Consider the following 27,629-nt stretch of genomic DNA (forward strand, 5'->3'; position numbering starts at 1 on the left):
TCAACCTTATACATAAGTGAATAGTGGCCAGATGGCTCTTTTGAATCTTTGCCTTGAATCTCAGCCTTGACAGATGTGTATTCTTCCTCATTCCCCAGGTTGGCATTAGGATCAAACTTGAAAGTTTGATGTGTAATCTGCTCTTCTTCAACAACAAAGTCAAGACCTTTGGAGAGAATTGAATTGCTCTTGTACTCATCATTCCGAGTTTGCATCAAGACTTTGGTCATATATTGAACTTTGTGTAGAGACTTGACGCTAACGGGCATGGGGACAGTGAGCTAGATAGAATGTTATTATCTCAGTCTCGAGGTAAAGGACTCTTGTATGTACCTAGATAGAATGTTATTCTAAACGGACTTGTTAGCTCATAATGTAAATGATGGTATGGGTGCTCACATCTCAGTCTACCTCCTATTCATGTATATCTGCATACATCTGTTACCATATTTTATTATGTTGATGTTTTACTAATGTGTTATCAATATGATCTAATTTGCATCTTATCCTGGTATTAGTGTGTGATCAATAATATCTAGTATACTAGTAGTAGTCACATATTTTAGCATGAGTCCTGTGCACGAGCAAGTTGCTAGACCATCTGTGGGCATCTGTGAGCATCTGTGCAGAGTGCAACAGAACCATGTGCTTCTTTGAGTCTCTGTCCAAAAGGGACCAAGCTGTCACCCTTGGACACTGTACAGTACATAGGAGTTTACTGATGAGGGGTCACAACAGAGGATAGTTGCCATGCATAAAGGTGTTGGCCATTGACAGGAGATCTTAAGGACGTGAGCTGCTACTTGTTGGGTCCCTGGGAGGTGGTGAGGTGCCAGATGTGTATTATATGTGGACCAGGTCATCATGAGTAGCATTGATTCAACAAGATAAAACATTTGTAGATATGTACGATATCGGAATTCATGACAGATTGAGACAACAAGGATAATATTTGTGCCCTTAATAGTTAACATCCTCCTGAATGAGCGCAATAGCTTTTGCAGAGCGAGGCTTGATAAAGCACTTGAAGGGTTTAGGATGGCTGGGAGTACGTATCCAAACTAGCACCGCGAATTTCCGTGATAGGATACAAGACATACCTAATCGCGCCTGATGAGGAGTCAACCTCAGGGGTGTGCTCAACGCCGTTCTCGACGATCTTGGAAATATCAAACACGGCGAGCGACATCATGGTAGATAGCCAGACAGAAGCATCAGCGAGGTGGAGGCCTGTACATCAGAAGCAAGCAAACATCACAATACTGTTTTATTGAGGGTACTTGTGCATACCGGGGCAGATCCTGTGGAGCAGAAAGTTAGCATTCTACTCCAAATTAACTTCATGCGTACCGTCTACCAAAGCCGAAGGAGATCGTGCGAGGCTCGCATTCAGGATCCTTTCCGTCATTACCTAAGAAGCGTTCAGGGTTGAATTGCGAAGGATTAGCATATGTCTGCGGGTCATTGAGCATGAACCTGGCATGAAATTCTAGCATGTCGAATCCAGAAAGATGCGAGCACTAACCAGATGTTAGGTATGATCAAGGATCCTTTCGGAATGTAGTACCCATCATAGATATCGTCCTCAGAGACACAGTGGGGGATCCCTGTCTTTAGGCGATTGATACCACTCGGCAACGAAAAGAATACATAAACACATACCTATAGGGACGACAACATTCCAGCGCAGGGATTCTTTCATAAGGGCCTCGATATAGGGGAGGGAGTTACGGTCTGCGAAGGAGGGAAGACGATCAGTGCCAACAACAGCATCTATTTCAGCCTGAGCCTTCTTCTGCACATCAGGGAACAGTGTCATCGCCAGGAAAATAGAATAGATTGTAGAAACTGTCTGTGGAGACAGGTGTTAGTCTCAAAATATAATAATCAATCTGTAATATAAAGGGAAGAGCTAACCGTGTCGGCACCACCGGTGTATAGGGATACAGCAGACCATTTCACCATGTTATCCTCTTCCGCAGACAAAGTTCGGCCTTTCAACAGATTCGAGGTGAAAGACACTGGGGCAACTCCGGCAGCCTGTGATGTGTTCAACTCGCGATCGCCGAACTGTATATGTTCAAGTTGCTTGCCATCTGATCCTTGACCAATTTGTGTGGTGCTTCAACCAACTCTTCGAGGGTCTGGCGCCATTCACGGGCCAAGCACTTGAATCCAGCACCAGGAAACCACTCGGGAACCTTGGCCACTAGAGATAGTCAGGTCATTGCAAATGTCAGAATTCCGTAGTCTTACGCCATGGCATGATGTCAACCATGAAGGCACCAGTATCGGTAGACCGCGATAATTGGTCCATAGCGCGGTCTGCAAGGTCGACGAAGCGATCATTGTTCTCCTTCACCTCATATCCATGAGAGATTCGCAGAATGATAGCGCCAGCAGTGCTATATAAAATCAAGGCCCAATTCATGCAATGATAAACACTACATACTGTCGAATATGTGCTTGCAGTTGCTCGGGTTTTGCAAACACACGCTTCAGGAACCGGCGGGTCTCAATCTCCTCAATCGGTTCATAGACAGCCATAGCAGCGCGACTGCCAATTATGCGGTGGATGTTCTTGCGGTAATAGCGAAAACGATCACCATAAGAGAGAAAACCCATACAGTACTTCCAGCCAACAAGTTCACCACCCATTGTAAGAACCGGACGGTCAGAGTACACAGAACTTTTTTTGTCTAGCAATGCCATCGCTGCCTCGACAGAATTCAGCACAATGATGTGCCGACCCAGAACTTCGACATGCGAGATGTCACCTGCAAACTACTGTAATTGAAATGTATCGTGTTGGGAAACATGAGGCACACCATATTTTTTGCGCCACTTGGCAAAGGTGAGCCAAGCCTTGTTGTGGGGCATGTCTGCGACGTTCCCAATGAGAGGCCATCCCGGAGGTCCAGGGGGATATGGTGCAGGGTTCTTTCTGAATGCCTGCTTGACCAGATACACTCCGGCACCAGCAAGACATAGGTCCAACCAAGTGATATTGGTAAATATCAGCATGCTAGCTGAGGAAGAGCAAAAGATCGTGTAGTGAGCGATGAGTCCGAGTCAGATGACGAATACAAGTCCCGCTCTCCACCCTAGAAAATGAGGGAACGATGCAAAGTTCAAGGAGGTGATTGATGGACGGTCAAAGAGCAATATGAATGTTGTGGTGGCCCTGGAATATTTATGTTATCGTAGGCGGAGTTTAGCGAGGAAAGATGCGATGTAATCGTAGGCTGCGGCTGATAGCGTTAATAACAAGACACGGAGACAGTAACTATAGGCCCACATAGGAAAGTTGAAACCGATTTGGGAGGATAGGATTATATTAGAAGATGACGTAAGTAGTCAAGACTATCGTCCAGGTACTAGTGACACTGAAAGCTTGTGTTTCATTATCGCGGTCAGTATTTTAGGAACTCTAGTAAGCCAGTGTGCTTACAGGTGAATTCGTATCCCACGTGCCTTGGCCTCTCAAATGAGCGACAACAAGAAGAAGCGAAGACCATGCGTGCATGCGTGCATGCGAGATACTGCACTCAGGACGAGAAGTTGTTCGCGAGCTGTTGGGGAAGTAATTCAGGGTGACCACAATATTTGCGCAAAGCCTCGAACGGAAGAAGAGCATAATATGGGCAGGAGGCGCCAGGTACGCTGATCAGGCTCGTTAGGTAGACCGTGAACGCTTTTATGACATACCAGTATGTGTATTGTGAAGGCAATGTCACTACGATATCTCTTTGCCCTGTCACATAAAATACAAATCATGTGACGGATCTAGGTGTCAGATGTGAAATCGGCCACTCACAGCGAATAAACTCCTTGTCCGTTTCGTAATGAGCATCCTGCTAAATGAGTGCAATGGCTTTCGCAGAGCGAGGCACTTGAAGGGTTTTTGAGAGCGTGTTTATCTAGAACAGAACCTGATCAAGGGTCAAGCTCGGGGGTGATCTCAACACCGTTCTCGACGGCCTAGGAGATGCAAAAAGAACGGCGAGTAATGTTACAGTAGATATACAGGTCGAGGCATCGGCGAGATGAACTCCTATCCAATCAAAAACAAGCGAGTCAGAGGACTGTGTTGATCGACACCTTCTGGGTTGGTCATACCTGGGCAAATACTGTGGGGCATTTAGCTCGAAACTAACTCCAGGGTCACCGTCTGCCAAAGCCAAACCAGATCTTGCGTCTCAGGTTCCTTTCCACCCTCAGCCAAGAAGTGTCCAGGGTCGAATTACGAGGGGTTAGCATATGTCCGCGAGTCATCGGCCATGAACACGATGTTATACTCGAACTTCGCGTAGAGCTTATCGGAACTATTGGAGTCAACCTATTGGAGCTGATAGGTGACTGAGCACGCCGGGAGAAGGGTACGGTTGAGTCAAGGATGGTTGCCACGCATAAAGGTGTTGGCCATCGACAGGAGATCTTAAGTACGTGAGCCTGCTCCTTGTTGAGTCGCCGGGTGCCATCAAGGTGCCAGATGTGTGTGTATTATATGTGGACCAGGTCATCATGAGTAGCATCGATACAACAAGATATGTACGATATCGGAATGCATGACAAACAAGGATAATCTTCGTGGCCTTAATAGTTAACATTCTCCTGAATGAGCGCAACAGCCTTCGCAGAGCGAGGCTTAATAGAGCACTTGAAGGGTTTGGGATGGCTGGGAGTACGTCTATCCAAACTAGCACCGCGAATACGATAGGATACACAACATACCTGATCGTGCCTGACGAGGAGTCAACCTCAGGGGTGTGCTCAACGCCGTTCTCGACGATCTTGGAAATGTCAAACACAGCGAGTGACATCACCGTAGATAACCAGATGGAAGCATCAGCGAGGTGGAGACCTGTACATCAAAAGCAAGCAAATATCACAATAATGTCTTATTGAGGGTACTTCTGTGAGTTGGGCATACCGGGGCAGATCCTGCGAAGCAGAAAGTTATCATTCCACTCAAAATCAACTCCATGGCATCATACCGTCTACCAAAGCCAAAGCAGATCGTGCGAGGCTCGCGTTCGGGATCCTTTCCGTCATTGTCTAAGAAGCGTTCAGGGTTGAATTGCGAGGGGTTAGCATATGTCTGCGGGTCATTGAGCATGAACCTGGCATGAAATTCTAGCATGTCGAATCTAAATAAATGTGAGCACTAACCAAATGTTAGACATGATCAAGGATCCTTTCGGAATGTAGTACCCGTCATGGATATCGTTCTCAGAGGCACAGTGGATGATACCTGTCTTGAAGCGATTAATATCGTTCGGCAATCAAAAGAATACAATAAATGCATACCTGTAGGGGCGACAACATTCCAGCGCAGAGCTTCCTTCACAAGGGCCTCGATATAGGGGAGGGAGTTACGGTCTGCGAAGGAGGGAAGACGATCAGTGCCAACAACAGCATCTATTTCAACCTGAGCCTTCTTCTGCACATCAGGGAACAGTGTCATCGCCAGGAAAATCGAATAAATTGTAGAGACTGTCTGTGGAGATAGGTGTTAGTTTCAAGATATAACAACTAATCTGTAATATGAAGGGAAGAGCTAACCGTGTCGGCGCCACCGGAGTATAGGGATAGAGCAGACCATTTCACCATGTGATCCTCTTCCGCAGACAAAGTACGGCCTTGCAACAGATTCGAGGTGAAAGATACTGGGGCAACTCCGGCAGCCTGTGATATGTTCAACTCGTGATCGCTGAACTGTAGGTGTTGGTTACCATCTGATCCTTGACGAATTTGTATGGTCCATCAACCATCTCTTCGAGGGTCTGACGCCATTCACGGGCCAAGCACTTGAATCCAGCACCAGGAAACCACTCGGGAGCCTTGGCCACTAGAGATAGTCAGGTCATTGCACATGTCAGAATTCCGTAGTCTTACGCCATGGCATGATGTCAACCATGAAGGCACCAGTATCGGTGGACCGCGATAATTGGTTCATAGCGCGGTCTGCAACGTCAATGAAGGGATCATGGTTCTCCTTCACCTCATATCCATAAGAGATTCGCAGAATGATAGCGCCAGCGGTGCTATAAAAATCAAGGCCCCATTCATGCAATGACAAATGCCACATACTGTCGAATATGTGCTTGCAATTGCTCGGGTTTTGCAAATATGCGCTTCAGTAATTGGCGGGTCTCGATTTCCTCGATTGGTTCGTAGATATCCATAGCAGCGCGATTGCCAATGAGGCGGTGAATGTTCTTGCGGTAATAGCGAAAACGGTCACCATAAGAGAGAAGACCCAAAGCGTACTTCCAGCCAACAAGTTCACCACCCATGGTAAGAACCGGACGGTCCGAGTACACAGAGCTTTTTTTGTCTAGCAATTCTATCGCTGCCTTGACAGAATTCAGTACAATGATGTGCCGACCCAGAACTTCGACATGCGAGATGTCACCTGGCCGGCATGGAATTGAAGTGTATTGTGGTGGGAAACACGAGGTACTCACCATATTTCTTGCCCCACTGGGCAAAAGTCAGCCAGGCCTTGGTGTGAGGCATGTCTGCGACGTTCCCAACGAGAGGCCACCCCAGAGGTCCAGGGGGATATGGTGCAGGGTTCTTCTTGCTGAATGCTTGCTTGATCAGATACACTCCGGCACTAGCAAGACATAGGTCCAGCCAAGTGATATTGGTGAAGATCAGCATGCTAGCTGAGAAAGAGCAAGAGATCGTGTAGTGAGCGATGAGATATTGGTAAGAGGAGTCCTCTCCTGGACATTATATGCGTAGGCAGCTAGGCTGCCTACGTGTGATCAACCTATATGTGACTAGATGAATACAAGTCCCGATCTCCATGCTAAAAAATCAAGGAACGATCCAAAGTTCAAGAAGGCGGACAAAGTTTTGGCACAGTGATTAATGGCCATTATTGTGTCCGGTCATTTGTGACCGGCTGACTGCAAACCAACAGCAATATTGCGACGGCCCTAGAATCTTTATGGTTATTGCAGGGAAAATTTAGCGAGGGAAAGCACGATATAATCGTAGGCTGCAGCCAATAGCGTTAATAACAAGGCATGGAGACAGTAACTATAGGAAAAGGGCTTACAAACTGATATGCGAGCTGAGGGGGAAGTAGTCGAGGGTGTCAGCATGCGCAAAGCCTTGAACGGAAATCGCGACCAATGGGCAGGAGGCGCCAGATACGCTGATACGCTTTTCATACGAGAATATGTATCATGAGTCATTCCGATGACAATGTAGGATATCTCGATACGTGGCACCACAGTTTTTGCCCTGTGATGTGAAATACAAATAATGTGACTGATCTAGGTGTCGGTGTGAAAAAACGGCTACCCATAGGTAAATCCCTACGTGTATGTGATCCTTGGGCGCTTATATAATCAGTAATTAGCATCCTGCTGAATGAGCGCAATGGCTTTCGCAGAGCGAGGCTTGATAAAGTACTTGAAGGGTTTTTATCTAGACGAGATAAGATATAAAACATACCTGATGAAGGGTTAAGCTCGGGGGTGATCCCAACGCCGTTCTCGACGACCTTGGAGATGTCAAAAATGGCGAGTAACATCGCGGTAGATATGCAGGTCGAGATGAATACCGATCTAATCAAAAATAAAAGACTCAGAGGAGTGTGTTAATCGACACCTTCTAGGTTGGTCATACCTGGGCAAATACTGTGGGTTTATCGGCCTTGTGCGTCGACGAGATGGTTGATGCTCAATACAAATTTGTCAAGGATCAAATAATAACAGACATCTGTGGTGTTGCAATCATGAGTTAAACATTTTACAGGATAGTGGTATTGTCTCGATGCCTCACCTTGAATCTCCTGGCAGATCGTACTTTGTCTGCTGAATACGACATAGCATTCGGAAGGCACAGAGTTGGAATGGATCTATCTTGGAACAACAGGAGACACTCACCCTGCGTATATACTTCTTGTCCCACCCTGCAAAGGTGAGCCGAGGATTGACGTGTCTCGTATGTTCCCACCGAGAGGCTACTCACGGGGGCCTGGGGACATCATGCAGGATTCTTGTTCAACACATGATCGAGCAGATATACTCCGATACCAGCAAGACACAGGTCCAGCCAAGTGACGTTGATTCAGAGCGTTAACACAACCTAGCAGAAGTGAATAAACAAGAAGGAAGCTGAGTGACGAAAGAACAGAAAAGATGAGTCCTCATGTTATAGTCGAACTTCGCGTATGGCTCCATTACATTGTCCGGACTACTACAATCAACCTATAGGAGCTTATAGGTGACTGGGCGCGGGAGAACAGTAGATAGATAAACGTTGGTTGGCACGGTGAGTCAGGGACTAATGGACAGTGTGTCGCATCTGCTTCAAAACCCCACGGCAAAAAATCACCGTGGCCATCAGAAGACTGCGTGATCTCATCAGGGAATCCTTCCTGTGTTAACTTGAAGAAAATTAGAATAATTATTTGAGTAGGAAGATCATTTACTTCTTACTTTCCGTCTTCTTGCCTTTCTTTCTCGGCCTCTCTACATCATTTTCATTCTCGCCTTCACCTGGTACAGTGGCATTCTGGCCTTCCACAGCTGCCTTTTGTTTTTCCTGTGTCATGATCTTCTGCACAACCGTCTCCCACATCACGTCGTTAATCCCCTTTGCCTTCCCAAGTTGTTCTCTCAAGTTCTCTACCTCAGCTTCAAGCTCAGCAACGCGCGCACTCGATGCCTCAGAGGTGCCAATCGCGTTCGGTTGTACGAAAAACGCATGGTCCCGTTGAAAATCGGCTTCGGGGTAGTCGTAAGCGCTTGGTATGCCTCCAGGGGTCTTAAGGGGCGAATATCAACATAAGCAGAGTACCCATTACAACAGAAGAAAACCTACCTCGTCCTGCACGGGAAGCATCATCGCCACCTCGTGCGCCTCCCTTGCCTTTGAATCTTTCATGCGGTGAAACGGGACAACAGAGCGGATAGGAATGATGTCTTTTGCATCGGCGGAACTTCCAAGGTTGAGGGACAAGCTGATGTGTCCAACAAGGTCAGGCGGCTTGAGCATAGTCGTGAGATGGGATATTGACATGCCCTTGTGCGTCGAGATGGTACGAAGGAGCTGGTGGGAGGCAATGTCGTAGATGTGGATGAGCCCCGTGGCGGTACCCACGAGAAGAAGCGAGCTGGTGAGGGAGATGGTGAGAACTGTTATTGGTTGACTGTATTCGAGACGCGTCAGCTAGTCATATGCTAGGGAATGTACGAGAAAGGCATACTCGACTGATATGAGTCGTTTTCGACTGTTGCTGTCTTCGTCAGCGACACGGATGATATCGCTGACGCCTGCGCCTCCAACAGCTTCGATCGTCTGGCCAGCGTGTTTTTCAGTTCGCTGGCGAAAAAGGTTGACTTGGTATATGGAGCCATCCGGTGAGGCAGCGAAAAATGAGCGTTCGGTGATGTCCCAAACTGCTGATGATATGGGTTTGGGGAAGTGGAAGGTAGTCAACAACGACTGAGAAGATAGATCCCAGATCTTCGTATCCGAGGTGAAAAAAAGCAACCGCAACTAGAAAGACGAGCTCACTTTTACACTATGATCGAGGGACGCGGTAAGGACACGACAAGTAGGGAATGCACCAAGGCCGCAAATGATATCTTTCACTGGTAGGGTGTGGTCTGATAGTGTACAATATGGAGTCGGAAGTTCATTTTGGGTGTCATTGTCGACAAGTCTACATTGCTGTCAACAACACGACAAGGACAAGAAATTCACAACGGACCTTGCTACAGACCAAACACTAACACCAGAGTCATCGCTGCCTGAAATAAGGGCAGCACTGTCATGGGTGAATTTCAGGACATTAACGTGACGATAGTGGGCGTCCCAAGAGTTGTACAAGATGCCTGACGCGACCTACTGTCAGAAATTGAGCTGGGGTCCACCTGACATATTATATTCTCTGACGCGCCTCCCACAAATATATTCGACCTTGGGCCGTCCCTCCCGCGCAGAAGCTTCCCGCATTATCCAACGCAATACACGAAAGCCTCTCAGGAAGGACTATTTTGAAAGCAAGTTGGTCCTATGATGCACTAAGAAAGATGAAAGCCATATCAGAAACATAAGACCTACCTTTTGGAAGTTGTAGACATTTAAAATGGATTTGTCTTGTTGTGCTGCGAGGATGAACCCTCCTTGACCATCGCGCGTTTCGACGAATGACGTGCAGTGCGGTGCAGAGCTGGATTGCTTGAAGGATGCGAGCGACGTACCAGTCTGTACGTCATGGAGAACGATTGCGCCTGAGCCAGAACCGAGGGCCTGGGGTGCAGTGGCACATAGTACCACTTCTTGCAGAATCATAAATTTCGGGGATGTTGATGCGTCACGGTCAATTCAAAGTTTTGATCAGTAGCAGCCGTGGGAATTATGACTGGACGTTAAATTGCATGTTAGTACTCGTCCGACTTACGGCCGGAAGTGCGGCGGAGACGGAGACAGCAGCTTGTGCTTGCAAAGATTTTGCTTGAGCCGCACCATTAGAGTGTGCTGTGGCGTTGCTATTGGGGGGACATGCGGTGCTTGCGGCAGGCTTTCCGGGTTTCAATGGAATGATTTTCATCTATTTTTCTCTTGCTGATACATTCCTCTACGTGATATGAGATGGGTTGGATATTCGAGAAGGACAAACTTGAAGATGACAGACACGTTTGCCCTTAGCATACGGAACATCGACAACCGCTGAGGGACGCTCGGCCCCTCGTGGAACTCGATGTCTTCACCGCCTGGTCTGCCAGAGAGATGCCGCACCCTACACAAGTGTACATGACGCTGTCTCTGGGCGTTCGTAGAGAGGACAAGTTTCACGAGTTCCACTCGTAAATATCTGCATGCTCATACAAAGGAGTGCACATCATAAACAGTATTGTACTTATTATACAGTAAATTTGCACTGATTCGAAGACCTCCACCGATCCCGACGGGCCATCCAATGAGAATCGTTTGTGGCCCTCCAGGAGCCACTTCGGACGCATGCGTAAGTTTCCCCGTCACAGCATCACAAGTGATGATCTGTTCTCGCCGGGCAAACCAACTGTAGCAGTCAATCGCAATCTTCCCTTCTTTCCAGACCGCTCTGTGAGAGCAAATACGCTAATACTTAGGCTGACTCGATATAGGGTGCGGGTTCCAACTGGGAGAGAGAGATTAGATCCGAGGCATTACAATCACGTTTGTAGTCGGCATGCCATAGATGGAGGTGCATTCGAGTGGCGAGCATGGCATGAATGATAAATTGGAAACTAAACGCATGATTGAGAATTCAAGTTATAAGTGTTGCTTGCTAGTAAACCTCGGCAAAGACGTACTCTTGAAACATGCCGCTATATGCGTACTGCATGAGATCTCAGTTACAAGGAAATATTGTAGCAGATGGATGACATACATCGAGCAGCAGCGATGTCAGAACATTCACGGTCGAGAAAACTGTGGGAAAGATGAGCAAGAATTGACCACTCCACACTCTTACTTACATAGACCACATGCATAATATAACACATTGTGTTTCAATATAACAACATACAAACTGCTGTTATTTGTACGCCAATTTCGTATGGCACATGTGAGCGTGAGGGAAATCAGCACTGTATCAAGCATGAGTTAAAAGGCGTTTACGGATCAATTCTCATTGACGTACTCAATTCTAATCCAAACAAAAGAAGGAAGGGGACAAAAAGCCTGGCACTTCCTGAGGACTGGTAACAGCCTGTGATGCCTGGAATTGCACTGGTCTCAACTGTGAAATGAAAATTGGGTCAAAATTTCCAGACAGGGAAAGAGAGTAATTCGTACACGGCGCAGTCGCAGTCGCAGTGAAGAGGGCAACCATGGACCCCATAATTACAGCCTGATGCTGCGTTCGCATCAGAAAGCCACATCATTACACATAACTCACTGCAAAAGTTGATAGCATAGCTGCCAAAACGACCTTATCGTTATTCCATAGCGCGTAAGTCCTAAGGATGAAGAAGCCTGGAGAAATCAAGACCCTACACCCGTGATAAAGATAATAGAGCAATTACATTCTGAGCAGATGCTGGATATCAGGCTAAAAGCTGTAGGGGGGAAGGTCAGTGACTCGTAATTTCGACATGTAATTTGATGCACTTGAGCAAATATTGTTGATAAATTGGCACATCTAGATTGGCCCTCAGGTAAGCAGGGTTCTTATCTATTACGAGCCAACGTACGTTGGAGGTCTCATTTGGGACGAAGTTCACTGGCAACAGTCTTTCAATATGTAATCTTAGACTCATTGAAATTAAGGACTTACAATACAGGTGCACAGAAAAAAGAAGGAAAGGCACATATCGTGTCACAACGTACAACATTTTTACCCTGTTCCAGCTGGAATAAAGCAAAAATATTCCCTTGAAAGGGTGCATTGTGAGGATAGGAAGTTGATCTTGCAAATGATCTGTCACCTCCTCACGCATCGAGCAGGCATAGTCGTATGTCTAGATAGGAATCGAAGATGAATACAAGAGTAAGAAGATGGGGACGATCATACCCAAAATGTAGCCATCGACGCTGAATTGTCGCTTAGCAGACGCAATTTGCTAATCATCGAAGAAACACATACTGTATATGAACTAGAAGTGATTGGTTTCATCAGAGGCTGTTTGCATTGTCTAGAGGAAAATTTACCGTAAAGACTTGGAGACTCCTAGCAGCTATGATGGCGTCGACAGAGTATTTCGAATCCATTCGATGGCGATGGAAGGAAGAGGAAGCAGTATGTTCGGCTGAGAATCATGTGAGATTAAGAATGCTCAGAACTGGCATACTATTCATGAGAACGTGTCATCGACTCTGATCATGAACTCAAGTCCCCGTTCCATTAATGTGAAATGAGGCTCGAAGTGCTGGATGAGGTAGGTTTCGATAGGAATTACTTGGCATGATGAGAGCACCGTGGACGTTACATCAGCTCGACTCTTGCTATGCTCAATTTCCTGTTCTATTACTTGATGATGAATTGCTGGATATACTTGGCTACCGTGCAAGCAACTCGAACCTAGCGGAACGTTTCGCTGATGAAAAACCAAGCATTATCATATACACCGTGTGGTTCATACCTAGTAATAACACCACAGCAACCAATCAGCCTTGTTGCGGCGGCCGTATTGAAGTGGGTTTGAACTCTGTTTGATCAAATGAACTTTGAACTAGGAACGTTACTGGGAGCAGCCGTTCTCGATTACAATATCCGAGTCGGCAGGAGATACTGGTAGCAGATTGAGTCCGACTAGTACAGACCGCTTGGATCTGATTGCAAGATGTTGCAGTCTAATGGATCACGACACTTGGTAATTGACTTCAAGAATATTGTAAGTGACGTTCCTGCTATCGTTAAGTCGGAGTAGGTGACGGCCTTATGCTTCTGACGTGGCAGAGAGGTGGGAACGAGATACCAAAAACGGTTGAACGTTGACCTTTGCTCTGGCTGTAAGCTTAGAGGTTTGGCAGAAATCCGGAAAAGGCAAATATTGTCATGCCTCGAGGCCCCGGGAGACTTCGGAGGCAATAGAATGTCATAGACTCTGAGCCCCTTCTGCCGTTGAACGTTAAGCTTCTCCACTTCTCGTGCTAGTCTACCTAGACGACCATTGTATTTGTACTGCTCTTGACGTTCCAGACACTCTTCAAGTATGGCCACCAACCTCTACGAAACACTTGGCTTGAGCAGAGATGCTACTCCAGACCAGAGTATGTAGTCAAACACACAATCATAGGCCGAGTCTTGCAATTAACGACCCTACTGCAGTTCGCAAGGCTTATAGGAAGAAAGCCTTAGAAACTCATCCTGACCGCTTGCCTCAAGGCGCTTCTCCAGCGCAGAAATCTGCATCAGAGGAAATGTTCCGTAAGGTAACTTTCGGAGGCAAGACGCTCATTTCTTCGAAGCAGATTGAACTCATCAAGTATTTTAGGTTAATAACGCTTACGAAGTCCTCAGTGACCCAGAAAACCGCAAGGTTCGTATCAATTGTACTGTTTTATATTCTATTCTAATTATCTTTCAGACCTATGATCAGTGCGGAGTATGGCCTCCTCCGACTGCCCAGGAGAGTTACACTCAGGGCAACTGGCAACGTCCTACTAGACAACTCTTCCAAGATCCATTTTTTCAAGACCCCTTTTCCCAACATCCATTTTTCGGTCGCAATCACCAAGCAGACCCATTCTTCCCATCCTCACGTCATCCGCACTTCCAAGACTTCACAGACCCTTTCATACTCTTTAATCGGATGTTTGGAGATCTCCACCAAGCATTTTCAAGGGATCCATTCGGTAATCCATTCAGCCATTGGGATGATGGTTTTGGTCGAGGGTTCATGTCTCCAATGTCCATGTCTCCCATTACGAGTTCACCATTTGGATTCCTCACCGGGGGAAACGTAAATGTATACAGCTCTTCTTCCCGTGGGGCACCCGCTAGTGGCTCGAATGGCTCTAGATGGGTTTCTGAGAGCTACACAACCTCTACTGTAAACGGCGTTACTCACACCAAAGCTGTTCGTAGAGATTCACATGTCAGTGATGTTTATTTATTTTTCTCTATCTCGACAATCATTCGTTATTCATTAGGGCAACGAGCATGTCACCTACTCATTCCCGGATGGTACTGAGCGCCACCTGATCAATGGGGCCGAGCAACCCTCGAACCCTAACCCTCTCCCATCTCATCATAACAATCGTGCCATCGCTGCACCGCCGCCAAGTCAAGGCCCTCCACCATATGAAGCTCATGTCCCACCGCCAGCTGCAGGATCTACGCGCTCATTACGGAGCACTCAATCCAGATCCCGGAACTACGTAAGGCAACCCCAAGATCCTAACCTCACATATGATACTTACTCAATGCAGCCACAGGCGCCTTACGCCTCGCAGTATGCGGATCCGAATTCACCTGGTGCGTATCCGGTTTGCGTGCGTCCACGAACGCTAACTCACGGTCGTGTTTTTCTTCCACAGGACATCGTCGGAAGAACAAGAGCCGCGATGGCGTTGACGATGCGCGGGGTGAGTCTGCGTGGAACTTCTGGAAGTGAGTGAAGCTATGATCAAGATGATGGAATTATTTTTTACTCCATACCTGATCACTCATTTCTGGTTGCTTATGGTTCTGTTTATCCCTGCGATATATTTGTTATTTGTATGTTTTCATTTTGTACCTTCATCTATTATATGTTGTGTTCCATTTTGTTACCTCCCTATGGAGAACTCAGCCGTGTCTTACTGATGTAGCAGGGCTGCTGACGATGGAAGAATTAACTATGCTCAACAAAATTTTCCAAATTTCATTAATCGTTATTACATATCTGCGCCGTGATAAACCAATACTTCAATCTCACTGCTCACAACCCTTCAAAGAAAGACAGATCTTGTGCAGTCAGCCCACCCGTCTGAACCGGCTTCGCAGGCGGCCTCTCGGCTCGCGACGACGACGGTGACAACGATGCAAATGACAATAGCGGCTGGGGCAACGGCGCAAGCGGCGGGGACGGCGACAACTGAGGTACCATCGTAGACTGCACCTTCGGTGGCGGTGTCCCAAACTTCGGCGCCGACAGCACTGCGCCACTATCGCTCAACAGATCCATATCCCGACCAAATGACGGAGAAGCAGATGGTGGTGGTGGCAGCACGGGGTGGCTGGCATGCGCATTCAGTGGGGATGGCCACTGCCCGCGCTGTGTGGCAGCATGTTCGAGAAGACTCTGAGTGCGTATGTGTATAGATGTGCCAGGCCGCGAGCTTGGCATTGCCGCTACTGCTCCTCCAACCATCTTTGAGGGCTTTGCTGGGACGGGCGGCGGGGAGGGCGTGCGGATCTGTGATGAAGTCACAAAGTCGTCAAAGTCGTCGAAAGACATCGAATTTGATGACTTGCTGGAGTTCAGTGCTTGTGCAGAGGATGGTGAATTGAGAGATGAGTCTATGGACTCGCGAGGTGCTGGGAAGGGAACTGCGCGAGGGAGGGTTGAGAAAGCGGAGAATGAGTCATCGTCATCGTCATCATCCTGAAATGCGGCTGCTGCCCAGCCGGTGTTTGGGAATGATGTGAGAGTAGCTCCCGGTATGGGATGCACGCTGGGCCGTGGTGTCTGCGGCGGTGAGACAGGGGGTGGCAGGAGTGGTGGTATCGAAAGTGCAGAAGGCGCCTTGGGTGGCGGAGGAAGTTGAAGAGGCGAGTGCGTTCTTGAAGATGGTTGAGGTGGCGAGGATATTGCAGCTGGTATTATTGGGTTGGTGTAAGCAGAAAAAGTTGTATTAATTGGTGAATATGGTTTTGGAGGTACCGCCGGGCTATGAGGACGCGAGAACGACATCTCTGACGTCACTGGGGACAATGGTGGCGGCAGCGATAGAGCACGAGCAGAAGCATGATGCGGAGAACTACGCGCAGGCTCCAGCGTAATGCCCAAGCCACTCAGACCGACGGAAGAAGGTCGGCTGGCGTTCACAGATGGAGGTTTTGGTGGTGGTGCGAGTGGGGGTGGAAGCTTTGTAGGCAATGGTGCTGGATTTGAATTTATCAAACTCGACAGCGCTTTCAGCGGGGCATCATCCGTGTCGTAATCGGGGTCATGTGCACTTGGCACAATATCGGAAAGGAAATCAAGGTCGTCTGTTGACAGAGCAATAGACTTGCGCTCAGATCCAGTACCTCTGGCACGTGAGAAACGGTTCAGAAAGCGCGAAACGGCCGATGGTGCAGGTGTGACCGTTGGAATCACGACATCAGGAACTGCGGATGAGCTGGCCACTGGGGATGAAGGTACGAAGACGGTTGGAGTGCGAACGGGAGAAACATCACGTTTATCTGGCACCTGGGGCTTCGTGTTATCGATGCTAGAACGCGCGGGTATAGACGGTGGTCGCGCATTTTCCACCTTTGCGTCTGCAGAAAGTATTGATGATGATGCCTTGCGGTTCCAGAACGAGAGCAGTCCTGCACCAGGCTTCTTTGGATGACTTGCATCAGTAATAGTAGCGCGTTCGTCTTTTTCTAGGATTCGCCACCCCACTGGAGCATCGTCCACAGGAATATCTTTCCTAGCTTTGACTGATTTCTCCCAGTCCGTTGATCCCTTCGAACTAAGGAGGAGGGCCATTGGGCTCTTACGTGTCAAAGGCATATGCCTCGTGAGCTTGAGCGCGTTATTTAACTCTTTTGCAGTGGCTGTCTGTGAGAACTGCATTGGAGGGGACAAAGCCATGTCCTCGGGGATTAAGTCGTTTAATAAAACCGCACTGAAGTAAAAGGTATGTAAATTGCACCGTAGGGAAATACCGGGTTATGTACATACATGTTCTCAAGTCCATCAACACCAGTCCTCCAGTTGCTAGTATCCGAGTCGGAGGCCGTCCCTGGCCAGAGCTCACTAGAGACTTCCTGGCACTTCTGAACGAGAGCTGCCATCATTTCTGGAGGCTAAACACTGGTTAGTCAGATTCACGCACATAAATACCATTCATACCACTGCACGATTCAACTTCTCTTTCTCTTGTCGCGCCGATTCCCATTCATCTGGTGGCTCTTCAGCACCGACAGATACCTCCGATGCAGATGTATCCACCCAAGCGGCACCCCACTCATCACCATCGTCTATTGAGAGGTTTATTGGGTCTGCCCATACTTCACTGTCATCCTCGGTTTCCTCGTCTTCCCCTTTGACAGACGGGCTGGCTTCAAAATCACCATCTACATTAGGGCTGTCTGGAACTTGGGGAGTAAGATCGACTGTTGGTGGCACTAGGTGAGGCTCTACGGAATCTGGGGGAGCAGGTCCTACAACGTTGTCTTCTTCGCTGGCTGCGGGTACGGGACATACGACTTCATCTTGAGTCTCTGAATCAACAACTGCTTCTGTTATTCTCCGACGAGAAAGGTTTATCTTTGCGTACGTCGAAGAGCCCCACACGCCACTGTCGTCGATGGAAGAGGTCCAGAGAGCGTCGCTGGTGTGAGATGATTCTGGCCATTGTGCATCGTTGCTTGCGGACCATGATGGAAGTCCTATATCTTCCTCTTGATCCTGAGTTTTATTTCCAATGGTATAGTTCCAGGACGGTGTCGGGATGGGTGTCTTGCGATTGTTTGGCTGATTGTCTGGCTGCTCCCAGGTTGTGGCCCAAGGGTTGTTCATAGCAAGTAAGTTGAACCGGTTCAGGCTGCCACTGAAGAAGAATGTTTCAGCCGTTCACTCGTGACACTGGGCAGACTCTATAGTTTGTCCAGGATGCAGCTATACATACCCTTACCCTAAAAGAACGTCAAACTCAAACACTTCAAGTGAAAGTTGCATGACTCAAGTTGTGGGGGGTCCCGTGGGAATACTAATATTCGTTCTTGTACCATCACTGTCATGGCAGGTCGAGATCGTGCAAATTGGCTGGCTGCTCAGCGCTCAGTATCGGGTTGTTCGACCTCAGCCGCATGTTTATGATGACGATCTATCCTTTTGAAGGTCAAGCTGGGATTGATCTGAACAAGGACTTACATTTTCTCGGTACCATCGGCGGTGTCGTTGCGTCAAGTACTCGAGTGTGTTCGTGGATTCATGGGAGCCTGCTCAACTCTACATCAATCATCGTGCAACCCCCCGCTGGTTGACCTTGGGTCTAGAACATCACCCATCACACGTAGCGGTCCCTTATCATGATGATGAACCGTATGCGCTGCAGTGGATTTCCATCAGTTTCCGTATGTTTTCATACGGAGCTTCATGAAAGCTATCTGTGCTCGGCCGATCATATACGGTGAGAACTGCAACTAAACCCCACAGAATTTATTGAAGCAAGAACTCTATTTTAGCATTCGCTGTGCACTATCCAGCATCGTCTCTGCGTGGAGACGCCAAATCTGACGCGAACCGGAAACGGCCGCCGCAGTACCTTGGCAAGTGGGATTAGGATCCAGTTTGAGCTAAAGGCCCAGATCTGCGATATGAAGCTTCCCCTTCACCCACTAGCCCTCATCCAGCCGTAAACCACCCTCTCGGTGGGCCACAGTTACCGTATGCAGCTAGCCGGCCATAGGATGCGGTTGTACTAAGTCGTGCCTCGGAACTTTTACTCCCACTAGGTATATAGGGTTAGTGATATCAATTCTAAACCGAAGGAGAAGGTTGGCGCGGTCGACAAGAACTTTCGCAGGTTCGAAACCGCTACCATCCCCGCCACCCTAGCATCCCTCTTATCCCAGCTAACAGATCCTTATCCTAGGACATGTGTGTCTGCAGCGGGAACCTAAGGACGTGGTCTGTCTCGCGATTCTTTGCTGGATGCTCTGCCCTGGGCTTTGCTTTTCCTTGCCAGTTGCTAAGAATATCGAAGACAGCCTGCGTTTAAATTCAATCAACCCCACCGTGACGATATACTCAGCCGGTGGGGTTGTCCCTGAGTTCACGAAAAATTTGGACGGTTTCAGCATGACTGTAATGGTTAAGCACAGTAACGTACTGAAGGAAAGCATGTTAGAGTGCAGGTCCTCACCTAGGCCTCACTTTCTAATGTATAAGGTGGTCGACGTCGCTGCCAATGAATCTTTTAAATAGAGACAATGGCAATATGCACCTTCTATAATTAGTAATAAAGTCATGTGATTTGTACCAAAAATGGTATGTGGAATTGTGTGGAAGTGCTTGATCCATTTTGCACCTGGTAAATAAGAATTGACTGGCGGTGTCAGGTCTTCTCTCAAGTTGCCCTTGTCTGATCCCCCTTAGCATTCAGTTGCGGCTGTCTTCGCCATGGCCATGGATATTGCAAACGGTGAACGTAACATATTGGATTGGGATGAAGACCATGTCCACCGATGGCTTTCAAGTCTTGGTTTTGCGCAGTATGAAGCTCAGATCAAAGGTGCTGCTCGTGTCATCTCCGAATGTTCAAATGTTGAATACATCCCATATATCAGAGCACAATATATCTGGTGATGTCCTTTGCATGCTAGATGCGGAGGATCTCAAGGCAATCGGGATAAGCACAGTGGGTCAGAGATTGGCCATCCTTAAAGCCGTCTATCAGGCTAAGCTCGCCCACCATGTGCCTGTCGAAGCCGACCACTACATTCCTCCTTGTGCGCACTTCTGTGATGGCTATTGCTTCAAAATTTGACTTTTTATCTCTAGCAGAAGTGCAGGAACGCAATGTAACGGTGGAGAAACTACACGACCTCGTCAGGGAACAAGGTCTGTCATCAGCTTTTCCACACATCATGGCACTGTGCTAAGATTATTCCATGCACCAGCACAAAAAGTTCATTCACTTGAGGAAGACAACAAACGTCTGAACGAAAGGTTTCAACTGCTTGTTGAAGAGATCAGCCATACTCCACTGAAGCGACAGCCCTCTTTCAAGTGGGCTCAGTATGTCAACCCTACCAAGTCACCAACCAAACCCGACGCTGAATCTCCCCATCCTTCCCCCCAACAAGTGGAACCTGATATTTCTCATAGTCGCGGGATCCAACAAAATCAATCCCACAAGCATCCACCAGCACCTGTAGAGTCACCCGTACAGCCGTCACCTTCAACATCATCATCGCGACCAAGCCGGCAAGACAGTACCGACAATCTCAAGAGTTTCAAGGTCAGTCTAGAGGACCCGACGTGGAAAGTGCTTCCCGCTGCCCTCAAGAAGTACAAGATCAACAACGATCATTGGCAGAATTATGCCATGTTCATATGTTACGGCTCCCCTGGTAAGCAGGACAGTTTCTACGATCAGAAATGTCTTATTTGGTCTGCAGGAAACCGCATCGAGCGATGTCTCAGTTACGATGAAAAGCCTCTTCTACTCTTCCAAAAACTCAAAGACGCGAAGAAAAACCCTGTTTTCATGCTCAAGCACATCAAAGACATCCGTTCTCCTATCGCTGTTGCACAGCAAAAACACGCGTTGCGCAAGGCGTCCGTTGCATCCGAGTCATCATCTGGCCAATCGAACAATAAGTCTTCATCATCAGGACAGGGCAGAGCAGCCACACGGCCACCGAGATTGGAAGTTAACGACATCACACCTCCTGCACCCCTGTTAACAGGCACAACACCACAAGCTGGATGGCCAGAGGTTATGTCACCGGTATTGGAGAAGCAAGAACAGGAAGTTGTGAATAACCGAGACACATGTTCAACTTCGACGACACTCGTTGGCCATACGAGCACCATAGAGGTTCCAAAAACACGGAGCACGAGCACCGCTGATGCAGACACAGCAAGGAGGGAGATGCCTCCACCAATGTCTGGAGTATCATACGCGGTTGCAATATACCCGTATATGGCTGAGCAGGAAGATGAGTTTGACGTGGTTGTGTAAGTGTTTTTACTACTGACTAGCGTTGGCTATACTCAAGTCTCATCTAGTGGTGATACATTCGTCATCTTATCGCGCGCACGAGGGTGGTGGGTGGTGCAACGGGACCCGACAGGTTCGGGTGTGGTCGACACCGACACCTCAAAGCAGGGCTGGGTACCTGCAGGTTGCCTGCTTGAGACCAATGTCCCAGTTGCATCCGCTATTGCAGAGGCTACCGCACTTTCGAAAGCAGCAGGATCCTCTGAATTGCCATTAGCAGCTGATTCTAAGACGCCCATCCTCCCCTTGAGCATCATATCGACGAGTTTCCCAGGAATAGCTCTTATGGACTACAAGAAGAAAGGGGAAGAGGAGTTGGATCTAGTGAAAGATGATGCGCTAAGGGTGTTCAAGAAATACAATCACTGGTCATATGTGAGTTATAGTTTACCGTCTGTGATATCCAGCTCACTTGTTATGCAGGCTGTCAAAGAAGATGGTGGTGATCGAGGATGGGTACCTGTGCGTTTACGTTTTTCGTACCTGTGGAGCTCCACTAACCATCCTTGTCCTTACTAGTCATGGTTCATTGGCAAAGTGCCTACCCCTGGCGCGGTGCCACCGACGCCAAGTACGAGCTCCGCCCCCGCACTTAGCAGTGGACCTTCCGTCTCCCTCGACACTGAGGGTGCGAACCAAAATCAGGTTTCACCAATGTCCTCTGCCTTCCCCGTGCAACATAGAAGTGGTGTCATATAATGTCCCTACCACAAACTGACAATGACTTCTCATGTACATTATTCCATCCTTCACTACTGATATTTTCTCATTCTTGGTTCCTTATTGGGGTGCTTTGTGGTTGATCTGATTGCGATGCTTTTTTTCTTTGGTTCGTTCGTCCGCGACGCTCTTCATCATTCCTTAATACCTACACATACTTACATATAACGCATGGTCATACTTTGTCGCCCTCTTACCTGCCAATGACGCAATCATATCTAGCAATCGATTGAGTGGAACTCGCATGAACGTGCATGGAATGTGGTGTTACCGATGTGCACACCCGAATGATTGACATTAGGCTCCCAGCCTTACCTGTCCGGTAGAACTAACATAACATACATAGTCGTCGCAAGTCGAGTGATCGAATCGAGCAACGAGTCCAGTGCCTGCCATTTTAGGTAATTTGCGAACCCGGCCTCCATCACAAATGCAATTTTGTGTTGACCTCGACTTTCCCCTCATACCAAGTATTGTCCCCTTCGGGGTGACATACGAAAAATTGGAACGATACAGAGAAGATTAGCATGGCCCCTGCACAAGGATGACACGCTTTCCCGGAGTGGTAGACCTACGGGTCTCAATATTTATTTTGAATTTTCTTAGCACATTTCATTTGCACTCCGTTTCATATGCAATCGGCTACTGATTCAACTGTAGATCTAGACAGTTCTCGGACGTAACAACAACATAATCCTACCCATTCAACCGATATCGACAAAATCAGTCCAAGGACTCCAACGACTTCTATGGGACCGATCTGAATATCTCGAGGTGCTCATTCACCTTGTCCAAATATACGCTATTCACCCGCCACTATTTTCTTTGCCTTCGGGAACACTAGAGAGACTATGAAAGCAACAGCTCTCGGATTTTCAACAATGGTGTCCGCAAGCACGAGATACTTTGCACCAAGTATGGGTACGGGACGCTCCTCTATCACATTCATGTTGATCGCTAGGTGAGCCCTCCTCAAAAGAGAGCATTTATTGTAAGGACGGAGCGATTTCCAATATGTGTGACTGCCATGTGCGCGCGCCACTTGAGCTCCACTGGCGCTCCAACATCTTGAGGCTCCTTTTCATTTCGGTCTCCGCATGCTCCTTTCGCACTCCAAATTTCGTTGGCATTCAAAATGCTACACCTTTTAGACGAATTCAACTATGCATCGCCAGGAGATTATGGTGAGCATGGAATCACACGGACAATGACGAAACATACTGACAGCCAGAAGGGCCTAGGAGAGGAAGAGACAATGGCTAACGTAGTATACAGACGTCTATTATTATGAATCAATGTGCGCCCAAAGGGGACTGGAGCGCTTGTCCAATGTATCTCTTATCAAGTTACTCCCCGGCCGGTACATCCAGTGAACGGTAAAACGCTCCGACCGCAGCAAGCTAGCCAAGTTTGAACTCACTAATTTCAATGATATCCCAGCGTCTACGTCACCGCCTTGATGGGTTCACAGCCCATTCATAAGAGCTAAGAGGGCGCACGATGTGTGTACGTGTGTGTGAAACACATTTTTGACCTCTAGATGGTGTATTCAACTGACGATATCGCAGAAGCGATGAGCTTGCAGTCCGTTAAGGTGTGTCCCCTTGTCGATATGAGGGCGATTCACAATTGACAAATCATGTAACCATCAGTACACACTGGGTGCGTACCGCCTGAACCCAAAATTCTTTGTCCTAACACAGTTCAGCATCGATGGCTACATTCTGGGTAGGCTTATTCTGATCTGTCCACATCCGCTGACAAACTCGCTTATTCAGACCTATGACTATGCATGTTCACTTCATGAAGAGGTAATACACCTGCTCCATGATGCACTTCGGTTTTGATATCGACAATATCATTGCTGTGCACAGTGGTCATTTTTGCTTCGATCACGCTGGAACAAGATGAAAGGCCTCTATATCATTACACGATGCCTCCCTGTTGTCTTTCTGGCCACAAATCTATCTAGTGCGTCCCGCTCCAGCACACATCGTCCTGATGGTGAATTGACACTTGTTTTTTTAGTTTACTTTACCCCAAATGAGAACCTAGGTGTATGTGATGTGGTGGAAGGTTAAAGATTACTGCGTGAATTCGCTAGAAATGCCAGGAGTTGGAAAATATTCAATCAGGTGCGTGCGTGGTGCATTCATGTATGGACGTCCTTTCTGAAGGCTACTACTTTCCTCTCACAGGTCTTGGAATAGTACTAGTCATTGTCTCCGAAAGTATCTCTCGTTCCCCCCGTCTTATGTGTTTTTCTGATCTGATCCACCCAGGTTTTTTTATCCTTAGAACATATGTGCTCTGGAACAAGAATAGAAAATTGCTCATAGCTATGCTGTGCTCCGCCTTCGTGAGTTCCAAATCCACTCACCATACCCAAATTAGTGGTAGATGCCAGCCAGATTTTTGTCGTAGCATCCTTCAGCGTTACTTTCGACATTACCGTCCCCACAACATGTACATGCTTTCACCTTCCCCCTGAGTTCCATGACCACTAAACATTCTGTTCACTTTCACAGATGCAACTAGCACAATCCCGGGAATCACAGGGTGCTACCGGAGTTCAACCAGTTACCAGTCCTTCGTACCATTTCTTCTCCTTTCCGTGTTCCAAATGGGTGGGTAACAAGGAGAGCATGTATATGTATAAACACGCGCTGACAGGTGTTCTCCCCAGGACTCATGATACTCACCCTCATACGCGCCGTACAGAACTGGCGGATAAACTCAAGCCGTTTGTACGTTGTCCTGGTGAACCATAACATATCCTATTATGCATGCGGTTTTGGTGAGTTTACAATCGTTCGAGCCGTTTTCCCGTACTCAGCCATTATCATTCTCTTTCCTGAAGTGTTCTCGGTTACGAACATTTTCGCATCGCTGCTCCTCCAGGTGCGATAATCTATCAAATGCTTTTTATGATCGAGCCGTTGATGTTCTGCGCCCCAGTGGTCCTACGAAACCATTTTGTATAAGTATGTACCTCCACATCCTCCTGCTAACAATGCCCCAAATGTACACCCACATATAGTTGCCAGTTCATCATGTTTCCAATTCTTGCCACGCGCATGCACCTGCATCTCTGGCAGGTGAATCAACATCCACACGACTCTACTAGCACCCTCGTGCATGTTCCAATGTCCGACATTTCCTTTGCAAATTCCGCGGCGTGATTGTCTTATCCCGACAGTGGCTTATTCGGTGTCGTTCGTGGAGCGAGGTTTGGATCGTACAAGATGACTGGTGGGAGTGGGTCTGGTAGAGTTGGTTACGTGCTTAACTTATAGAATGAATCTGTCGCGGGGTGGTAGGAGCATTTGGATGTCCTTGGTCTATTCGAGACCTGTATTTTTCAGTGTAAGCGGTAGCGGCGGAGGGATCCAGATCTTGAATGTGCTAGTAATCAAAAGTCTTCTCCATCCTTAATGCGATAGCACTGGTGTTGCAACGATCCACCCGCCTGCGAACGGTATGGACGTGCTCTTCTTCGAAGATAAAACTCATATTTCAGGCAATACTGTCATTTTGATGCATCAAAACAGGCTACGTAGCCTAGTTTTGTGATGCATCATGCATCAAGCTTGCTCATTGTGTGATGCATCATTAATGCATCAGGGATCTGACAGTTATGCATCATCCATCCGGTACATATTTGGGCTGCGCCGTCCATATTTAGCACTCATCCATCCATATTTAGCGCGCTGTACCTACTATACATACCTTGCTCCCGGTATTACCTTGTTTACCAGTAAGATGAGGCCACACAGAGTGGTCGTGGGTGGGTCCGCCTCCGCATATCCGTCATTGAGGTTGATGACTTCGAAGTCAGGCCAAGAATCGCCCATAGCAGAGAACACCCGGATGGGGTTTCCCGTCAAGAGGTGAAGTTCTCGCACTTTGAGAAGTGAAGTAGAGGCTTGATGGTGTTTGTATCAATGGGTGCACCCGGGAGAGATGACTTCAGTTGAAGAATTTGAAGAAATTCATGTTTCCATTGATTTGACAAGATACTGAAAAATCCCTCTAAATCTTCAGGTGACGACGCCTGGCTTGTCGCAAACGCAAGTGAGAAGAAGATGATTGGATCGCCTTGATAAATGCACTGATGGTGGTCAGACGAACGGAATTCATACCAAAGCTTTTGATCTGGGAAAAGGGTGGTAGCCTAGGGAGAGTAGGATGCGGAAATTGTGGAAGATTGTATGGAAGGCCGCTTGGGATACTGATGTCCAGCTCGGTCAGTGATGGGATGGGTGCCATGCGACGAAAGTGATCGCTGCTTGGCTGAATTGATCGCAATGGAGCATCCGAAGATGAGGAAGGCTCATAACGACATTTGACACAGTGGCCATGATGAGTTCGTGGGAGATTTAACCGAAAAGACGGAAAGATGGCAAGGGGTGAGATGAATGAAACATCGGGAAAGCTGGCAGGATGAACCTCGATAGTGAGATCTATCAGGGATGGCACGAAGAAAATATCCAGGAGATGATAGTCTTTGGAAACGTAGCAGCGGTAATCAAGTCGCTGCAAGTTTGGGAGGGGCGGTTGAGCAACAGGTGACTGTCGAAGAGCCTTCAAGATGTTGCAACATCGAGGTCCCCGTCCCGCTGCTACATGGATCTCAAAGACCGGATTCGCGGGACGTATTTCTGCAGAACCTCCCAATCCCTAGTGGTCAGGGCGTCCGAACTCCGTACGATCCTAGCAACATTCAGCTGTTAGTGAAAAACTCTGCCGTTACAGTACTTTATGAACCCATCCAGATCTTGAGTCCGGCAAGCAATAAATAAAGGGGTGTGGAAAGTATAGATCTCCCCACAACACATCCAAGGCGGGTTTATGGAATGTTTTGCATGTCCTCCTCGCAAGAGCCGCAAGGGTCGAATGCCCAACATTCCCTCCTGGTTTATATTTTTCAAAGAGGGGTCATTGACGTGGCGGAAAACCATGTAAATGATGTCGTTCAACTGCAAAGCGGCATGCATCGCAAAATCTGGAAACTCGACGGAAATATTAGAGAAAAGATGCGATTATCGCTGAATCTGATTGCCCATGCACTGTGCTAGAATTGATGTGGTGCCCACGCTGAGGCCATCCCTGAAATGACCGGTTTGGAATGAAGTCTGGGCCAATGTCTGGGACATGACAAGGCCCATCGGTACCCCCCGTGTGTGCAGTGAAGCTCGTTGGGCCTGCTTACTGTGTGGACATACTTCCATGAACATCGAGAGCTTTTTAAAAGCACGATCCCACTTATAAAGTAGTTATAATATATTTGATGAATCAATATATCATTATAGACTGTATTAATCTAACATCAATCAGCCATACAGTGAAGACATACCCTTGCCATCGGCTTGCCCGAGTTTCTGTTTATCTGCGACAGATCAAAAGAGGAATGGCAACGCCGCAGCCTGCACAATCAAGAACGATACCAAATGCCGATAGAAAAACTGAAGCTAGCAAGAAAGGCAACTTGAGATTCACAGTTGTTATCACCAGGCAGGTAG

At 47.7% G+C, this 27,629-nt stretch overlaps 10 protein-coding genes across 10 annotated transcripts; 4 read left to right on the forward strand and 6 right to left on the reverse strand.

Annotated features, from left to right (window-relative positions):
• Window positions 1-960: 960 nt before the first annotated feature.
• Window positions 961-3,024, reverse strand: HD556DRAFT_1485129 (cytochrome P450; the record flags this gene model as incomplete). The annotated part of the gene is made up of 11 exons (XM_041308698.1): window positions 961-1,042; window positions 1,101-1,230; window positions 1,291-1,301; window positions 1,351-1,476; window positions 1,526-1,607; window positions 1,663-1,852; window positions 1,918-2,070; window positions 2,109-2,209; window positions 2,257-2,405; window positions 2,453-2,777; window positions 2,829-3,024. The coding sequence occupies 11 exons, from the start codon at window positions 3,022-3,024 to the stop codon at window positions 961-963; spliced, it is 1,545 nt and encodes a 514-aa protein (XP_041158416.1).
• A 1,213-nt stretch (window positions 3,025-4,237) lies between these two features.
• Window positions 4,238-7,012, reverse strand: HD556DRAFT_1485135 (cytochrome P450). The gene is made up of 11 exons (XM_041308699.1): window positions 6,471-7,012; window positions 6,094-6,418; window positions 5,899-6,047; window positions 5,772-5,851; window positions 5,566-5,718; window positions 5,311-5,500; window positions 5,185-5,254; window positions 4,998-5,150; window positions 4,934-4,944; window positions 4,735-4,864; window positions 4,238-4,678 (listed from the first exon to the last, which is right to left on the reverse strand). The coding sequence occupies exons 1-11, from the start codon at window positions 6,667-6,669 to the stop codon at window positions 4,597-4,599; spliced, it is 1,542 nt and encodes a 513-aa protein (XP_041158417.1). The 5' UTR covers window positions 6,670-7,012; the 3' UTR covers window positions 4,238-4,596.
• Window positions 7,013-7,983: 971 nt separating this feature from the next.
• On the reverse strand, window positions 7,984-10,323 carry HD556DRAFT_1485163 (WD40-repeat-containing domain protein; the record flags this gene model as incomplete). The annotated part of the gene is made up of 7 exons (XM_041308700.1): window positions 7,984-8,790; window positions 8,848-9,175; window positions 9,233-9,492; window positions 9,544-9,691; window positions 9,740-9,873; window positions 9,929-10,042; window positions 10,093-10,323. 7 exons carry the CDS (start codon window positions 10,321-10,323, stop codon window positions 8,452-8,454), a joined length of 1,554 nt encoding a protein of 517 aa, XP_041158418.1. The 3' UTR covers window positions 7,984-8,451.
• Window positions 10,324-11,090: 767 nt separating this feature from the next.
• On the reverse strand, window positions 11,091-12,822 carry HD556DRAFT_631481 (uncharacterized protein). Its single transcript, XM_041311138.1, has 14 exons — window positions 12,667-12,822; window positions 12,602-12,611; window positions 12,530-12,549; window positions 12,293-12,476; window positions 12,210-12,238; window positions 12,127-12,157; window positions 12,042-12,074; window positions 11,915-11,991; window positions 11,812-11,866; window positions 11,657-11,755; window positions 11,493-11,603; window positions 11,405-11,445; window positions 11,328-11,342; window positions 11,091-11,261 (listed from the first exon to the last, which is right to left on the reverse strand). The coding sequence occupies exons 1-14, from the start codon at window positions 12,724-12,726 to the stop codon at window positions 11,187-11,189; spliced, it is 840 nt and encodes a 279-aa protein (XP_041158419.1). The 5' UTR covers window positions 12,727-12,822; the 3' UTR covers window positions 11,091-11,186.
• Window positions 12,823-13,670: 848 nt separating this feature from the next.
• Window positions 13,671-15,074, forward strand: HD556DRAFT_1309732 (DnaJ domain-containing protein; the record flags this gene model as incomplete). The annotated part of the gene is made up of 7 exons (XM_041300323.1): window positions 13,671-13,728; window positions 13,787-13,890; window positions 13,953-13,997; window positions 14,046-14,555; window positions 14,611-14,838; window positions 14,890-14,935; window positions 14,998-15,074. 7 exons carry the CDS (start codon window positions 13,671-13,673, stop codon window positions 15,072-15,074), a joined length of 1,068 nt encoding a protein of 355 aa, XP_041158420.1.
• Window positions 15,075-15,380: 306 nt separating this feature from the next.
• On the reverse strand, window positions 15,381-18,176 carry HD556DRAFT_1445013 (uncharacterized protein; the record flags this gene model as incomplete). Its single annotated transcript, XM_041306870.1, has 3 exons — window positions 15,381-17,280; window positions 17,337-17,461; window positions 17,508-18,176. 3 exons carry the CDS (start codon window positions 18,174-18,176, stop codon window positions 15,381-15,383), a joined length of 2,694 nt encoding a protein of 897 aa, XP_041158421.1.
• Window positions 18,177-19,689: 1,513 nt separating this feature from the next.
• On the forward strand, window positions 19,690-22,396 carry HD556DRAFT_1383844 (uncharacterized protein). Its single transcript, XM_041303318.1, has 8 exons — window positions 19,690-19,893; window positions 19,949-20,110; window positions 20,163-20,222; window positions 20,282-20,734; window positions 20,783-21,344; window positions 21,396-21,762; window positions 21,811-21,849; window positions 21,907-22,396. The coding sequence occupies exons 1-8, from the start codon at window positions 19,782-19,784 to the stop codon at window positions 22,084-22,086; spliced, it is 1,935 nt and encodes a 644-aa protein (XP_041158422.1). The 5' UTR covers window positions 19,690-19,781; the 3' UTR covers window positions 22,087-22,396.
• Window positions 22,397-23,498: 1,102 nt separating this feature from the next.
• Window positions 23,499-24,222, forward strand: HD556DRAFT_632451 (uncharacterized protein). The gene is made up of 6 exons (XM_041311139.1): window positions 23,499-23,701; window positions 23,760-23,769; window positions 23,816-23,835; window positions 23,886-23,918; window positions 23,982-24,078; window positions 24,136-24,222. Exons 1-6 carry the CDS (start codon window positions 23,648-23,650, stop codon window positions 24,186-24,188), a joined length of 267 nt encoding a protein of 88 aa, XP_041158423.1. The 5' UTR covers window positions 23,499-23,647; the 3' UTR covers window positions 24,189-24,222.
• A 226-nt stretch (window positions 24,223-24,448) lies between these two features.
• On the forward strand, window positions 24,449-25,340 carry HD556DRAFT_1383852 (uncharacterized protein; the record flags this gene model as incomplete). Its single annotated transcript, XM_041303319.1, has 5 exons — window positions 24,449-24,466; window positions 24,829-24,904; window positions 24,968-25,008; window positions 25,066-25,091; window positions 25,148-25,340. The coding sequence occupies 5 exons, from the start codon at window positions 24,449-24,451 to the stop codon at window positions 25,287-25,289; spliced, it is 303 nt and encodes a 100-aa protein (XP_041158424.1). The 3' UTR covers window positions 25,290-25,340.
• Window positions 25,341-25,755: 415 nt separating this feature from the next.
• On the reverse strand, window positions 25,756-27,344 carry HD556DRAFT_1528290 (uncharacterized protein; the record flags this gene model as incomplete). The annotated part of the gene is made up of 2 exons (XM_041309378.1): window positions 25,756-26,787; window positions 27,333-27,344. The coding sequence occupies 2 exons, from the start codon at window positions 27,342-27,344 to the stop codon at window positions 26,140-26,142; spliced, it is 660 nt and encodes a 219-aa protein (XP_041158425.1). The 3' UTR covers window positions 25,756-26,139.
• Between the last annotated feature and the right edge of the window lie 285 nt (window positions 27,345-27,629).

The sequence above is a fragment of the Suillus plorans genome (genome assembly GCF_016647745.1).
Source record: "Suillus plorans strain S12 chromosome Unknown HD556scaffold_41, whole genome shotgun sequence".
NCBI classification, from domain to species: Eukaryota; Fungi; Basidiomycota; class Agaricomycetes; order Boletales; family Suillaceae; genus Suillus; species Suillus plorans.

Excerpts from the sequence above, each read along its gene's own strand:
- HD556DRAFT_1485135 (XM_041308699.1), bottom strand. The coding sequence starts at position 6,669 with ATGCTGATCTTCACCAATATCACTTGGCTGGACCTATGTCTTGCTAGT. Across the intron at positions 5,501-5,565 it reads ACTCCGGTGGCGCCGACACG|ACAGTCTCTACAATTTATTC; the intron begins GTTAGCTCTTCC and ends CTATCTCCACAG. Across the intron at positions 4,679-4,734 it reads TCCTCGTCAGGCACGATCAG|CCATCCCAAACCCTTCAAGT; the intron begins GTATGTTGTGTA and ends ACGTACTCCCAG.
- HD556DRAFT_631481 (XM_041311138.1), bottom strand. The coding sequence starts at position 12,726 with ATGGATTCGAAATACTCTGTCGACGCCATCATAGCTGCTAGGAGTCTC. Across the intron at positions 11,992-12,041 it reads ATCCAGCATCTGCTCAGAAT|GCTTCTTCATCCTTAGGACT; the intron begins GTAATTGCTCTA and ends TGATTTCTCCAG. Across the intron at positions 11,756-11,811 it reads TGCGACTGCGACTGCGCCGT|TTGAGACCAGTGCAATTCCA; the intron begins GTACGAATTACT and ends TTCATTTCACAG.
- HD556DRAFT_1383844 (XM_041303318.1), top strand. The coding sequence starts at position 19,782 with ATGGCCATGGATATTGCAAACGGTGAACGTAACATATTGGATTGGGAT. Across the intron at positions 21,345-21,395 it reads GATGAGTTTGACGTGGTTGT|TGGTGATACATTCGTCATCT; the intron begins GTAAGTGTTTTT and ends AGTCTCATCTAG. Across the intron at positions 21,850-21,906 it reads GTGATCGAGGATGGGTACCT|TCATGGTTCATTGGCAAAGT; the intron begins GTGCGTTTACGT and ends TGTCCTTACTAG.
- HD556DRAFT_632451 (XM_041311139.1), top strand. The coding sequence starts at position 23,648 with ATGGTGTATTCAACTGACGATATCGCAGAAGCGATGAGCTTGCAGTCC. Across the intron at positions 23,919-23,981 it reads CATGTTCACTTCATGAAGAG|TGGTCATTTTTGCTTCGATC; the intron begins GTAATACACCTG and ends TGCTGTGCACAG. Across the intron at positions 24,079-24,135 it reads TCTGGCCACAAATCTATCTA|TTTACTTTACCCCAAATGAG; the intron begins GTGCGTCCCGCT and ends TTGTTTTTTTAG.